This window comes from Colletotrichum navitas, assembly GCF_030913465.1.
Source record: "Colletotrichum navitas strain CBS 125086 chromosome Unknown LY79scaffold_24, whole genome shotgun sequence".
NCBI classification, from domain to species: domain Eukaryota; kingdom Fungi; phylum Ascomycota; class Sordariomycetes; order Glomerellales; family Glomerellaceae; genus Colletotrichum; species Colletotrichum navitas.
This window is the reverse complement of record NW_026850570.1, coordinates 385,070-399,069: the sequence shown is the minus strand read 5'-3', so window position 1 is coordinate 399,069 and position 14,000 is coordinate 385,070. Positions and strand designations below refer to the sequence as shown.

Genomic DNA, 14,000 nt, shown 5'->3' with positions numbered 1-14,000 from the left:
TCACTGGGCGACCTATCCCAAAGAACTGACAAGTCATCTGATAATCGCAAATGAGATCTACGAGGCTAGGGAGCCAACGTAGCGTCCAGAATATTGGGTTACGATCCCACATTATACCCGGCGTACGTCTGACGGCGTCATAAGTACCTGCAGTGTCACACACCAAATTATAAACAAGGCGTAATGCCAAGCACACGCCCACCCTCCGACTTCTTGTTCGGTGAGCTGGAGGTGTCAAGAGAGGCCAACCACTATGTATACGCAGCTTCGGACAGAGATGACATGCATGAAATGCACGCAGTGCAACCCGACAGCTGACAAAAGTACAAGAGTAAGATTAGGCATCAATTCATAATCCCGAAACTACCCGCCAACACAGATACGTCAAAGACCGAGCTCAAAGAATGACGTAGTTTGATACCGCTTGGAAATAGTTTCCTCCTCTTTCCTCCTCATGTGAGTGGAAATGCGCAACCCTGCACTGACAGGGGGGCGGAACTGCAAAGAATGCCCGAAGCTACCTCGTTTTTAATCAGATATCGACTGCCGCCGTTATGACAGAATACAAATAAAATGCATCTAGTCAGAAGTATATTTCTGTCAGGGAACTCAGGTGGTGTGCTAAGCCCGTCCATAGACCGTTCAGGCAAATACCCAAAAGATCAACCAATGTTGGCACTTCGTGCCAGCATTACACCACACATACACTTATTAAGGGAAACCCCACTTATTCTCTTACATTATACTCCTTCCTACTGTAACTTGCCCCCAAGTTACTATAGGAGCACGCCGGTAACTGTGCGCTAGAGTATATCAGTGCATGTTAACCCCGAAGGCCCTGGGCGCCTGGCACCTGGCGCCAGCCGGTATCTTCCCGGCTGCCACGCTAGGCCTAGCCTACGCACTGCAGTCCCTCTGAGCCCAACGTAAGCGTCGCGACCGGGACTCGAACACGCACTACCTACGCTACCCACGTCGTCGCTTAGCCAGAAGACCCACGAAGTGCCAACATAATGTCAGGGAACTCAGGTGGTGTGCTAAGCCCGTCCATAGACCGTTTAGGCAAATACCCAAAAGATCAACCAATGTTGGCACTTCGTGCCAGCATTGCACCACATATACACTTATTAAGGGAAACCCCACTTATTCTCTTACAATTTCCGTCTAGAAGCAACGTCAAACTACCGGCAAACATCATTCAGTCCCGAACATTTTGGATATTCAGCAATGATTGGAGTCGTACCCATTGATTCTGGGAATGGAACGCTTTTGAGCTCGTCTTCGCGTCTAGTTATAGTCAACTTATTTATTCAATCTGCCTTCTCTTCTAGGCGATGTCAAAAAGACACGTTAACAAGCCCGATGAGCCCCCTACTTCATGTTGTCTTGATGCTATCCCTTTTCTGCCGTCTAGTTTCCAGCCTGGAGAAGGTAGGTAGGGGTAGTGCCAAGATAGGTTCCTATCGTGCAGCTGCCGGCGTACCATCGATGATATCTATCGAGGGCACACGTACGCTGAAGCCCTGCGCTGGGAGCTGACGATATGAGATGACCGACAGAATGATGAAACACACCGGTGCTGGCTGAAATACAATGATTCCTGATTGCATTATGCCAGAAGATAGAGCTACAGGCGATATGAAGTGGAGCTATTGGGTAATGAGCCTCGTCATTAAACTAGAGCGAGTCAGAGGTAGATATAACTTACAATATTTATGTTCCAGTACTGCAAAACAATGGCTCGATTACCTGCAACTTGCAGATGTAGTTCTGGCTAAAAGTTTGTATTTGGTTAGCTTATGTATTTTTGCCTCGTATAGGTGAATTTACCTCAGCTCTGAACCGGTCTAACCGACCCCGAAGCCTGTCCAGCTCGGTCAAGACTTTGTGGAGATCTGTTTCCATAACCGTGTTGATGTTGTGGATGGATAGTTTCAGTTTGTTAGATGCACCATTTGCAAAGTGCGAGATACCCCCGTCCGCAAACCAGGTCCATGGCTCCAGTACTTGTGAAAGGGTATCTATGAATCGATTCAGAAGGTCTGTCATCTGTTTGATCCAGTGATAGGTCTTTTCGATTGCTCCTGATTGACCCTGAGCAGATCCAAGTGACGAAACGTCTTTAGATCTTGGGATGCCGGGTATCTGGAGCTTTGGAACTGTCAATAACCTATTTCTATAGAAGTCACAATCTTTGAGTCTGCCACTCACATAAGCATCCATCCTATTCTGTAGATGGTAAATTACCTTGACCCATTCTTCTTTTATCCGCATTATGCGAATCATGAGTACCAGACAGTAATACTCACGCGGATTCCATATTGGCACAGTTGCGTCAATATCTCCACTTGTCAAAGGATCATAGTAAAGACCATCGCTGATACCCGCAGCCTCGTGGTATGGAAGAAGCTCCTCGTCATTGGCGTCCATCTGGTCCCGGAAATACGTGTCTGTCAAAAGACACGCAGTCCATATGGAGGAGTTGGGTCCGCTAACAATAAGAGAGGTTTGAGCCTCATACAAACAGTCAGGAGTTCCGCCATCTCCACTGGAGCTTTGGAGGCGGGGAAGAAATGAGAGGTCGGTCGAGGAACGCCGAGGATCTTCATTGGGCTTTTTTTCGTATTCTCTCAGGATCTCAGTTCCTTCTCCCCACACATCATACGAGATGTGAAACTCGAGTTTGAAAGGGAAGGGTCCTGGCTGATGATAGCATTGATTAGCATAGACCCTTTTCTATGTTACGATTAAGAGATGAAAGGAAAAGGTATCTCACGTTGAAAGTAGCGCCAAACGACCTGCGTGACGTGAGATGCTTCTAGAGGAGATCTCGGAATATAGGGTGACCTCCCGCATCGCTTACCCACCACCCCGGTTCTACCCGTTGCTCGGTTTCCATAGATCGAAACCTCCCATGCCTCGCTGTTGGTCTTTTGGACGCGCCTCCTGAGTCCCCACCCCCCTTCCCCCCATTTCGAGATGCGGGGCTGGTAATGTGCGGAAATGCCATCAGTAGCAGTCATTCTCACAATGGTCGCTAGTCTTCGTGCAGCGCACCTTGGAACACTGCACTGGGACACCGTGTTTTCACTTTGCGAAGCCTTGCAAATAACGGTTACGCTGTGAAGTAGCCTAGCCGTAAACAACGATGGTCCTGTTTAACCACTAAAACATGCCATCATAGCACGATCCCAACGCCCGTCTCAGCGTCCTAGACGACAAGTCACTTGCTGCGTTGGGCTCATAGTTTGACGTTTCTCCTCCGGTCAGACAGCAACCTCGGAATTAATGTTGCCCTTACCCCATTCCTGGTAGGTATTGCTTTCCGACAGGTCTCTTGATCTTCGTCAAAGGACAGTACGCGCATCGAGGGCTCGAGCAAACTGGACATGGGTCTGTATTAATAGAGATGCTTGATTGCCCACAATTACACTAGGCGAATCATCAGTAAATTATGGGAGTTTCATTATATAGAAAATAGAGGCACTTACACACGACCAAAGAACCTTGGGTGTTTTCGGGCCTCGCTCATAGGGGATTTCCAGCCGGCCAGGCTCGGTGAGGACAACGATGTCGATAGTACGAATAAGCTCATATCCGGGATCGTGTGAGCTAATCTGCATCGTGACGTGTTTCTAGCAGGCCCTTTTCGATTTACGACGGTCTTGAAGGTGAAGACGATGTGTTCTACCAAGGGGTAGCTCATACATCTGTAGAACGCTAGTCAGACAATCATTCGTGTCGTTTCTGATGGTGTCGGGTGGGGATAATGAGGCTGGGCTGGCCAGAGCAAGTAGTATCTGAGCCATGTCCGGTCAAAGTGAGTGATTTGGTGGCACTGACCAACGATTTGTCGCTGACGACTAACAAATCAGGGGCGTTTTTTTCGTGATTTCTGGGATATTTTGAAGCTTCTCGACTTTGAATATGAGGTGGTTGCTGCCAGGTAAAGGGTTCAAGAGAACGACCGTTCGAAGACAGTGACGATGGTCCCCGTTGGCAGGTTGGTTGCATGTGGCGCAAGACGCATGTGACCTTGGGTGTCACACATCAAGATAGTGGGGTAGAACTTTCTAATCCCGCCCGCTTACTGCTAACAGACCTATAACTTGGACGATTAATAATTGGTGGCGGAATGAATCGAAGACGTGGTGCAGTGCACATCACGAATACGTAGCTGCACCACTCGGCATTGGTTCGAGGCTACCGGTACGGCTAGGAACGCGAAATACATAAGTACGTCTCTAAGTAGTCACAGTGTGTTCCTGAAGCCGTTTCTGGCTCATGGACTATTGGGCTTTTTGGATATAATATTCTGATTTTAACCATCCGCGTCCAGGATTCACACGAGGCCGTCTTCAAAGACATTCAGATCAACCATTGTTATCCGCCGCAGCGTCCCGCATAGAGTTTTTTGTAACCTAGGAAACAGGTCAAATCTTGATTTTTCCCCCCTCACTTTTAGTCTGGTAAATACTGTTCTCAATCATCTGAACAGGGTTCTGTGCAGCAGTCGCTTCACCTCAAAAAATCTCAACAATGGTTTGAGTGCCCATGTTAGAATCCCAATCCCGAAAGCAAAAACAATGAAACATAAAACAGGAGGATCGAATCTGATCCCAGCCTGCATCATAGTGCCGGATAGGGCCAGAGGAGACACAAAATAGAGCTAGTTAAGAGAACACAAGGATTAGCAAGCAGTTCGGAATACATCAAAGATGGTTCATATGTATGTTAGTATAGAGCCAATTCATTAGAACCGCTGGACATGGCACGTTGTAAATTAAAAAGCTGCTTTCACATACTATTGTTACATTCCAGTATTGGAGGCCAATTGCTCGGCCGCCGTCGACAGCTACATGTAGCCCAATCTAGAAATTCTTGTATGTCAATTGGTGGAATAGGCATTTTTGAAGTTTATTCTCACTCATGATAACTGAGACGTACCTGTGATTTAAAGTTCTCTACTTTGATTCTCAAATCGTTCAAGTCACCTAGAAACCCTTCGAAATCATCTACGATTCGAGAAATTAAATGTAGAGTATTGCCCGTTCGGCTAGGGATATTGGTATCCGATTCCATAGTGATTGATCGTGCGTCTCTTGAATGAAACCTGCGGCAATATCTAATTGTCTTGGATAGTGCGGCTATAAGCTTGGTTAAAAGATTGATGGTTTGTATCACCCAAGCTTCATCATTTTGGACCGCTTCAGAGTGGTCATCAATATTTCCCAGGGTTGTTTTCTCTCGTAAGAGTGAGATATGAGTATCCAAGAGCTGCAAAGAAACCGTAAATTAGCGTCAGTAGGCGAGTGGCACTGTGCCTACAAGAGGGGAAGATTGTATAAGCTCAGGTATTAAATACATATGGAAAATAAGACGCTACCATGCTACCCTTTGAAAGCATGTTTGGCGACATCTACATTAGACTTCTGGTACTTACATACTGAGAGACACTATCATTCACATAGTGAAGGATGTTGGCCCACTCTTCTTTGTACTTTTGCATCCTAAACTTCAGAATAAGCAAGAAGTATTCTCGTGGATCTTCTGGAGATGTGCCATTTGCGGAGAGATTTCCAATGCTCAACGGATCCAAGTCGTGGCCAGAGTCGTCGTCGTCGTTGTCATCGTCGTTTTTGTCCGGCTTAACGTAGTACAGTAGCATGTCTTCATTACAGCAATCATTGCCATCGTCGTCGTAGTAGTATGTATCATTCAAGCACCATGCTGTCCAGAAGTTCAGGTTCCATCCAGTTATGACCATTGAGGTGTGGCACTCATGTAGAGCAGCGGCTGTTGTATCGTTATGGAGTCTATTACGGGACCTTGATAGGAAGGATAGGTCATGAGTTTTTCGTAAGGGCTTGCTTTTAGAGTTCATTCGATTATCCATTTTGGCGGCTGTGCTCGTCTTAAGCACGAAGAATGGGATGTGGGACTCGAAAGTGAAAGTCCTTCCGGCAAGCTATTAATGAAGATTAGCTATCAACGGATACAGAGCACTTCTCGATTTGATTATAATACCACATACACCAAACTCGACAGATAGAGAAGTATCTCCCTTGAGATGTTTGTAAATCATCTCTCTGATCATAACACGGTGTTGCTGCGAGGAGCTCAAAGCCAATACTCCTAATGTCGATGGATATGGATTGGGCAAATACCTGAATATCATTAGCTGTCGTCAATAAACTCTCTCAATTGAAGCAATTCAGACTTACATGCGACGTATATGAACATCTGTCAATTCCGGGTCCGACAAACGCTATTCAATATGATTGTCGGCTTGCATTCAATCGTCAAGACGACGGTGCCATAGTACAAGGATACGACATACCTCTCGCTTCAACACCTCATCGAACTTCTTTGTTACAATTGGACCATTGTATGGGCGAGTTTCGCCCGTTGTAATATTTCTGTCGTGAATCCAAACTGTCAACCCTTTTGTGTCTTCATAATCTCCGTCGCTGATCTTTTCAAGTCTGTCCGACTCAAATATCTGATTAAAGACAGAGAGCTCGTAGTTGGACCTCGAGGAGTGGTCAGGGATGTCCAAGAAAGCCTCAAGAAGGCTTTGGCCATTGGTGTTGCCTTTAGTCTCTCCGTCAATGAATGACGTATTTTCCCAGCTCTCCGGCACTGTTGGACGATCCCAGACGAAGGCGGAAGTCTGGTCAGCCCACGTTGTTGTTTCCTGCATTGCGCATGCATGATTATGTATCCGTCAAATTTATCACTTTTGATAAGAGAAATAACAATATTGAGAAACATGGGAGTCTGGGAGGCACCTTCTCATATATGACAGCAGTCGTGTTGGTATCAGTGTCTTCTTGGTGACTCTATTGTGTTAGAGTGTCCACCAAAGTTGTTGGGCTTGTCTCTCTGTCAACTGCTGCCCAACTCCTCCTGAACTATGTGAGAAGAAATTTTGTAGTCTAGCAGACAGAATGCTGCGTCTTCATAGGGCTGAAATTCGACTCTCAAAGCCTAAAAGGGCAAGGAGTGGCTTCTGGGAAATGTTACATTTTGTTCCAGGAAGACATTTGGGCATCTATACCCAATAAACATGCACAACCACCCTCCTTGCATGTTCCTTTTCGAACCACTAATATTATACTAGGCTGATGCGCCAGGCGAGAATCAAGCGCTGAACGATAGGATATCCTTCAAAGACCATATGAGGCAGCCGTAGGCAACCAAGCTAGCCTGATGTTCGGACAAGTCAGCGGCAGCCACGCAAGCAATGTTCTTGACCACAACTTTTTTGATCATGTGGGGTTGTCTTTATTGTACATATCAGTTGTTGTTAGGCTGTATTCAGAGTATTTGTGCCCAAAGATGGCAACCCTCACAATCATCCATTCGACCATCATTAGCTTGACATCGGAATGGTTTTATTCCCATTCACATGAAGTTATCCAAGCAAATGAGGACTTTACATCATTGGCACTTGGAGTTCATTCAGCAGGCTGGGTCCGGCTTTGCATTGGTTTCGAATCCTTCAAACACTCCACAAAGGCTTATCAGTGCATGAAACGTATGCATGTTTTTGGACCAGATCAGGTGGCGGTGCTGAAGGCGGTATAGATGGTGCAGTTGATTGCATGATTAAAACCTATCAGAAAAGAGCAGTAAATTATCGGTCAAGACAGACCAATCAGATTATTAGGGCTGTGTATTATCGGTCAGTAAAGTATTGCAGATGACAAGATGACGATATGACCCTTGCCCGCTTGGAAAGAACCCAGTTCTACCATTGGGTCTAAGATTGTTAACTCCCGGGGAGGGAGGGAAGGGCTATGACAGAAGCTCTGTAGCTAGTCTAAGCTCGGTGAGTCCCGGTGAGTAAGTTCCCGAATTCTCGGATAATTAGGTTTGATTCCCCTATCATTGGCCCATGGGCAATTTCATTTGACAACGTAAATTCGTCCGGACATAAGGTAACCATCATTAGCTTAGGGACAAACTCTTCTTTTTAATGGCAGGTTGAAACCCATTTGTTCCGGTGTTTTCCTTCCACTGCACTAAATACGCACTTTTGAAACCGGACAGTACGCGCATCGAGGATATCCACAGCTTCGGCATGCTTCAGACTTGATGGATATGCCTCCTTGTCCGCAGTTACACTATTCAACCCTTAATCAGTAGCTAAACGCCTTTGCGAACTATCACTTACGCATTGCCAGATGTACGCCTGTTTTCTCTTTGGTCCTCGTTCATTGTAATAGCCGCAGGACATGCCGAGGAGCAACTCATCATCAGCGAGCCCCTCAGCTTCAGGGATGAGCCAATTTTCGTTCAAAAGAGACGGTCCAAGTAGAGCAGCGTTGTAAAAGTGTAAGTAGCTCTGATTGCGTAGAACATTGCCATCGAGTTCGGGAATAAGATAGAGATCGGACGCAGCTGCATGCTCTTAACAACCTTAGCACGCACGTATGATACTGGTTCACTAGGATTTTGCTGTACTTATCTGAACGCATTCCCGACGTGTCCGATCCGCATTGGTTTCCGAGTTGCCCTGAACAAAAGTGCACCGATCCTTGTAACCAGCCAGGAATTGATCACCTGGGTTCTTTGATATATTGCTCCAGCTACCCGTTCGGTCGAGAAGTTTTCTTGAACTTTGGGCCCATAGTCCTTGCGAGTCTGACTGCCGCCTGGTGAAGTCATTCGTGATCGGCGACCAGACTGCAGGTGCGGGATCAGAATAGTCTGATCTGGTCCAGAAATGTTCAACACCGATGTTAGAAGACATAACCGAAATAAATCTCACACTTGCCAGCGCACAGCAGGCGGACCGGATTGGTAGTTTAAGTACGGAGTAATTAGGAACCATGCGGGGTTTCCCAACAATTGGGTTACGCATTAATGCATATGCTACATATATTGCATTTTACATTGTGTTGTTGTTGTTGTTTTTGTTTTTACTGTGAGATGCTGTCATATAACAAAACAATATCGTCAGTTACGTGGGCAGTAATAGTAGCTTATATATTATAATATACCTCCTAGATTTAACCCAGAAAGTTAGATTTAAACACACTTTTAATAAAAACCTAGTTAAGTACATCTTGCTAATTATAGGTAGTAAAGATCTATATAGACTTTAGTAGGATTTTTAACTAGGGGGCCTTAATAGGAATTAAACCTATAGTGCTTTAAGATCTATAGCTAGTTACTGCAGTTACAATTAATATATATACTATTATAGTATATAGTAGGTAGGAGCTAGGCTTATAACTGTTTTATAATAAAATAATACTGTTAGTTATGTGGGCAGTAATAGTAGCTTATATATCGTGACAGATGCTATCTTAGCAGTGTACCTTACAAATGAATTTTAGACTGTCAGAAGAAGAACAACTTTAAGAAAAACTACAGAGGTACAGATACAAGGCGGTCCCTCGTGAGGTCGCACAGTTACAGAATTAAAGACGAGCTACAAGTGTAATCCAAAGCTTTTTAGACCTTCTTCAACGGGTGTCATGCGCAAGACAAGGGTCAATCTTGGTTCACTGATGTGAGATGTGACGATCCTATAGCCATGCAAGATTGAAATGTATTTATTGGTTTTGTGGTTTCGGTAACAAAACAGGAGTGGTTTTAGCCCAGGCGACCATGTTTGTTCATACCCCCTCCCGGCTGGAGGGACCATGTCTGATGCTGCATCCCGCTACTCATCCCGCCATTCATTTTAAGCGATGCACCTTTGCCGTCTTTCGGGCTTGGGGAGTGTACATGGTTGGTCTGACCGTACTTAGCATTTGTTACCTTAACAGTTTGGAGACGCCACTCTCTGTTTCCTTTCTAGATTACCCCTTAAGCATAGCCTGGCTTCTGGCGGAATCCGGGCACTCTACTACAGCGACACGGTATCTGATCGCCTTGTTACTTGCATGTCTTTCAGTCCAGCAGCACAATGCAAGCAAGTAGTCGATGTTTGCTACTTCTCAGGAAAGCGGTGAGAGATAGGTCTCAAAAACACGTGCAAACACAACTGTTGAGCCAATTGATTCCCGCCACGACTTGGTGATACGTGCCCAAGTAACTTAGTGCGGGCGGCCTGCATGCAGGAAGCACTCTCAATCAAAGCTTATTACACAAAACGTTGGCATCCGTGGTTACTTTCCTAACCCTTATAGTACGGAACAACTTGAAACCATTTACCAGTCTTTTCACCAACGACAGTAGTGAAAACTAGGGCGTAAAATACTTCTGTTCACCGCCATATGTTTCGGGACTGTGCTTGCTCAATTGTGACTGAAATATGGATAATAGTGGATATATTTTAATATACTTCGATCAAGTAGGATTCAAGTGATATTGGTCAAGAAAAGAATCATTTGACTTTCCTGGCAACCCAACCCTGAGCCAAGTAGGCGTTCTTGGTGAGAGCCTTCTCGTTGAATTCGTACACGGCCTCTTTTCCGCGAACCTTCTCTCCCTGCAGTGTCACAGCACCGCAATGCTCGCTGATATCCATGTACTCGAACCCCATGCTCTTCGTGATAGCAACAATCTCGTCCAAAGAGAGCTGGACAAAGGGTCCCGTTCCCCAGAGAAGGGGGCCGAAATTGATCCAGTACCCGCCCGGCTTGAGTGAAGCATGGATGGCATCGAAGTAGCTCATGACGTTGCGAGCAGTGTCGATGAAGAAGTGGGTGACGACGACGTCATACCGCCCTTTCTCCGCCTTGAAGGCCGTCGTGAAGTCGCCCTCGACCAACAGTACAGAGCTGGTATTGACCCTCTGATCGGGAAACGAGACGCCACGAAACAGATCGGCCGTTGTTGCGTGGTGGGACCAACTATCGACGAATGGATGGAGGGCTTTGCTTCTCGGTTGTGGATGCGCTTCGAGGAAACGGTATGCGAGGTTCATGAACATTGACCACTCGTTGACGGTGACTTCGAATCCGCCCAGAGCCGCAACCTCGTGGCCGAGTCGCCCCACTCCCGAGCCCGGGAAGAGAGCCTTGATATTGCGGGAGGACCGGTCAGGGAACAAGGCCGTTAGCTCATCGAGGATACACGGGAACGCATCTCCGCGCTCACCGGTACCTGCTGTGGACCAATCTCGGACAAAGTGCTTTAGCGCTTGTGATGCGCTGACCCGGTCAGCTGGCTGACCTGCATCATCCTTGGCTTTGCTGTGGTCCGCAAGCTCCTTCTGCGTGATCCCGTAGAACTTGAGCGCCGTCTCAACAATCTCGTTGCACAGCTCCTGGTTGAGACCAAGAAGCTGCTCCGTAATTTCGAACTTGCGCGAGTATCCAATGGTCTTTTCGAGAACCTAGCCGCCAGTTTAGTCACGCCTTCGTGAAATTGCGGACTTCGTCGGCTGGGACGTACTGCTTTCTGAGCCTTGGATACTTGCTTGTAAAAACCCTTCCAACGATCAATCTCGGCCATCTGTCGTGCCTTGTACCGGCTGAAGCCAAAAAGAGCTTCTAACAGTCGGTGGCGTGGGTGGTTCGTGTCCCATTTACCGTGGGACTTGCTCATACGTTTCAGCAGATTCTTCTTCTCCTGTTCATGGCGAGGGCTTGGCTTCTCTCGAGTTTCTTCAACAGTGATCGTCACTTCGTGCAACTCTATGAGCGAGTCAATTGGTATCTGAACGGTTCATTAGCTAGGACTTTTCCGATATAGCGGCTGGCGGCATCGGTGAAGCCGGTCACATGGCTGTCGTTATTTCACTTTATTGGGTGCACGTACTGATGCTAGGATCGTGTTTTCTTTGAGCATCCCATCGGCGGCAATCTTCTTGTCCGCATTTTCATTGCTAACTTCCACTTTGCTTGCTGTTGACGGAACACCGCATGCGAAGACCAAGACAAGCCACGCGACCGGGCGAGACAACCTCATGGTCACTTGTTGGGTTGATGGTCGAGTTGAGGATGTCGGCGGATGATTTGGGGCAAGTGAGTAACTCGGGAGGGGCAGACAAGTTGACGAGTGTGCGGTCGACGATGGGTGGGACCTGAGCCGTCTACGCCCTGCACCAGGCTCTGCAACGTCTAGACCAAAGACCAAACTGTAAAGACTGAGGATTACAAGGCTGACAGCAATCAATGTACGGGTAGGAAACGAGGCTGTTTTTTGAGGTATTTTGAGCGACTGTACATTTCCAGAATGAGAACCTTGATGGCTGCCAAGAGAAATGTGAGAAAATCCACAACCACGTTCCGTTACTGGTACCGAACCCGAACAGACGCCGTTCAGAGACTGATACGGTTCCAGGTAACTTATGAGCCATTGTTCACAAGGTGTCGTGAAGCTGGAATAGCTTCGTGTGGCTAGTGCCAGCAGCGCCGCCACAGGATGTGGCGTACCACCCGCACGGACCGTGTAGAAAAGGTATTTCTACCGCTTCTCCGGTTCATACGTAGTTTCTTAATAGGACAACTACTTTTCTCTCATATGACAAGACGCTGCGGTTCATCACACAAGGCTAATTGCGTTTTGTGGTGAAACGCAGGGCTTATTGCGATTTGATATGCGCTGATGTTCAATGCTGAGCGAGATGAAGTGTTTACTCCTCTGCTGGCTATGATCTCGACAACAGACAACGGGTGGATCAGTAGTTATGCCTCATTGTTGGCATCGTTCATAATTGCGCTAGTGTTTAAGGACTCGATAACGACTGGGGGAAATGTATGAAAACTATTCTACATTTGTATCTCTCACTGTTGGCGCTCGCTTACACAACTAGAGTACATAATTTGCTCTCAAGCAGTCACCCCTTTGAAGATATAAGGAAGAATTGATTAGTCCTTTCTTAGAGTCCCAGAGAGGCCGTTAGGTTAGCATGATATGCTGCCCCTGTTACTTTTGGGTTACCGTCACAGTTCCAAAGGCAAAGTAACTAAACGCGGTTAATCTGATGTTGAAGATGTAAGTACTCATTTCCCTAGGATTTCTTTGATTTTGTACTGCCAGAACTTGAGCAAGCCAGATAAAACATACTTACACATACATACTTCGGTACACTGACGAATATACCTTTGCATTGAAGTCATGACATGATGATGACTGGCGATTTCATGACTATCTTGTGTAGTTTAGCTTATATTCGCCAATAAACAACAAATAGCCCTACATACCCGTCCCAGGGAACACAAATCCCTGCTCCTCCTAACCTCTTAATCATCATGGTAATCATCACGCACCATCAGTCCCGCCCATTGACGCCCCTGTTCGCCGCGACGGCATCCTCCAGTATCCCAGCGCGAAGCTCGCCGCCAGTTCCTCTAAATCCGCCTCCGTCTTATCGCGGAATAGCTCGGCGAGCTCCCAGCCGGGTACTTCCTCCTCCGCAAGGGCTCCGGCACCGCCTCCTTGAGCTCCACGATGAATGGCGTGTACACGGCGCCATCGACGCCGCTCTTGTCGGTGCAGACCCAGAAGTCGAGGCCGTCGCGCTGCTTCTTCTCGACGAACGGCCGGACCAGCCGTATGTAGGGGCTCTCTGGTTCCAGATAGACCATGCCCTGGTAGCCGATGTCCTTGTGCAGGCAGTTGCTCGGCCGATCTCGCGGTAGATAGCGAGCTGCTCCTTGAGCCGGGCGAAGCGCTTCACGTCGGTTGCCGCCGCGTCCAGGCCTGTCCTGAGATCCTGGTATACTAGGCGTTATTTGCTGTTCTAGATAGGCACGCCGGCCTTTTACATGAACGCCACCTTGCACAGGAGGCTGCGCTGGAGCCTCTGCTTCTGCTCCTCTGTGTCCTTGTACCGCTCTGGGAGAGGGAACCCTATCATGCTGTAGTCATGGCAGCTGTAGACGCTGTTAGGCAGTGTCTTTCCTGGGGAGTTTCCGAGAGGTCTATGGCGTAAGTGTTTCTATTGGAAAACAGCATGATCTCCCGGTCGATAGGCGGATGTTCTCAGGGTCCGCTGGCTTATTAAGCGGGTTGCATCTGGCGACGACCTTCTTGCCAACTTAGTGGCAAGCAAGCGCTTCCTACAGCTGGATTGCGCGGTCTTGGAAGTCTTT

The 14,000-nt window shown here is 47.3% G+C and overlaps 6 protein-coding genes across 6 annotated transcripts; all 6 read right to left on the bottom strand.

Annotated features, from left to right (window-relative positions):
* Window positions 1-1,409: 1,409 nt before the first annotated feature.
* On the bottom strand, window positions 1,410-2,127 carry LY79DRAFT_551681 (uncharacterized protein). The gene is made up of 3 exons (XM_060557668.1): window positions 1,831-2,127; window positions 1,709-1,774; window positions 1,410-1,649 (listed from the first exon to the last, which is right to left on the bottom strand). Exons 1-3 carry the CDS (start codon window positions 2,047-2,049, stop codon window positions 1,461-1,463), a joined length of 474 nt encoding a protein of 157 aa, XP_060414978.1. The 5' UTR covers window positions 2,050-2,127; the 3' UTR covers window positions 1,410-1,460.
* Window positions 2,128-2,521: 394 nt separating this feature from the next.
* LY79DRAFT_703088 (uncharacterized protein) lies at window positions 2,522-2,799 on the bottom strand (the record flags this gene model as incomplete). The annotated part of the gene is made up of 2 exons (XM_060564956.1): window positions 2,522-2,699; window positions 2,777-2,799. Coding segments are annotated over 2 exons (199 nt in total), but the record flags the coding sequence as incomplete, so codon positions are not given.
* A 2,230-nt stretch (window positions 2,800-5,029) lies between these two features.
* Window positions 5,030-6,868, bottom strand: LY79DRAFT_177190 (uncharacterized protein). Its single transcript, XM_060551271.1, has 5 exons — window positions 6,341-6,868; window positions 6,225-6,268; window positions 6,035-6,167; window positions 5,448-5,968; window positions 5,030-5,277 (listed from the first exon to the last, which is right to left on the bottom strand). The coding sequence occupies exons 1-5, from the start codon at window positions 6,701-6,703 to the stop codon at window positions 5,181-5,183; spliced, it is 1,158 nt and encodes a 385-aa protein (XP_060414976.1). The 5' UTR covers window positions 6,704-6,868; the 3' UTR covers window positions 5,030-5,180.
* A 768-nt stretch (window positions 6,869-7,636) lies between these two features.
* Window positions 7,637-8,797, bottom strand: LY79DRAFT_551674 (uncharacterized protein). Its single transcript, XM_060557666.1, has 3 exons — window positions 8,470-8,797; window positions 8,180-8,415; window positions 7,637-8,129 (listed from the first exon to the last, which is right to left on the bottom strand). Exons 1-3 carry the CDS (start codon window positions 8,756-8,758, stop codon window positions 8,028-8,030), a joined length of 627 nt encoding a protein of 208 aa, XP_060414975.1. The 5' UTR covers window positions 8,759-8,797; the 3' UTR covers window positions 7,637-8,027.
* Window positions 8,798-10,247: 1,450 nt separating this feature from the next.
* On the bottom strand, window positions 10,248-12,169 carry LY79DRAFT_551670 (N2227-like protein-domain-containing protein). Its single transcript, XM_060557665.1, has 3 exons — window positions 11,722-12,169; window positions 11,356-11,619; window positions 10,248-11,296 (listed from the first exon to the last, which is right to left on the bottom strand). Exons 1-3 carry the CDS (start codon window positions 11,869-11,871, stop codon window positions 10,343-10,345), a joined length of 1,368 nt encoding a protein of 455 aa, XP_060414974.1. The 5' UTR covers window positions 11,872-12,169; the 3' UTR covers window positions 10,248-10,342.
* A 1,087-nt stretch (window positions 12,170-13,256) lies between these two features.
* LY79DRAFT_669210 (uncharacterized protein) lies at window positions 13,257-13,765 on the bottom strand (the record flags this gene model as incomplete). Its single annotated transcript, XM_060563613.1, has 2 exons — window positions 13,257-13,613; window positions 13,685-13,765. The coding sequence occupies 2 exons, from the start codon at window positions 13,763-13,765 to the stop codon at window positions 13,257-13,259; spliced, it is 438 nt and encodes a 145-aa protein (XP_060414973.1).
* Between the last annotated feature and the right edge of the window lie 235 nt (window positions 13,766-14,000).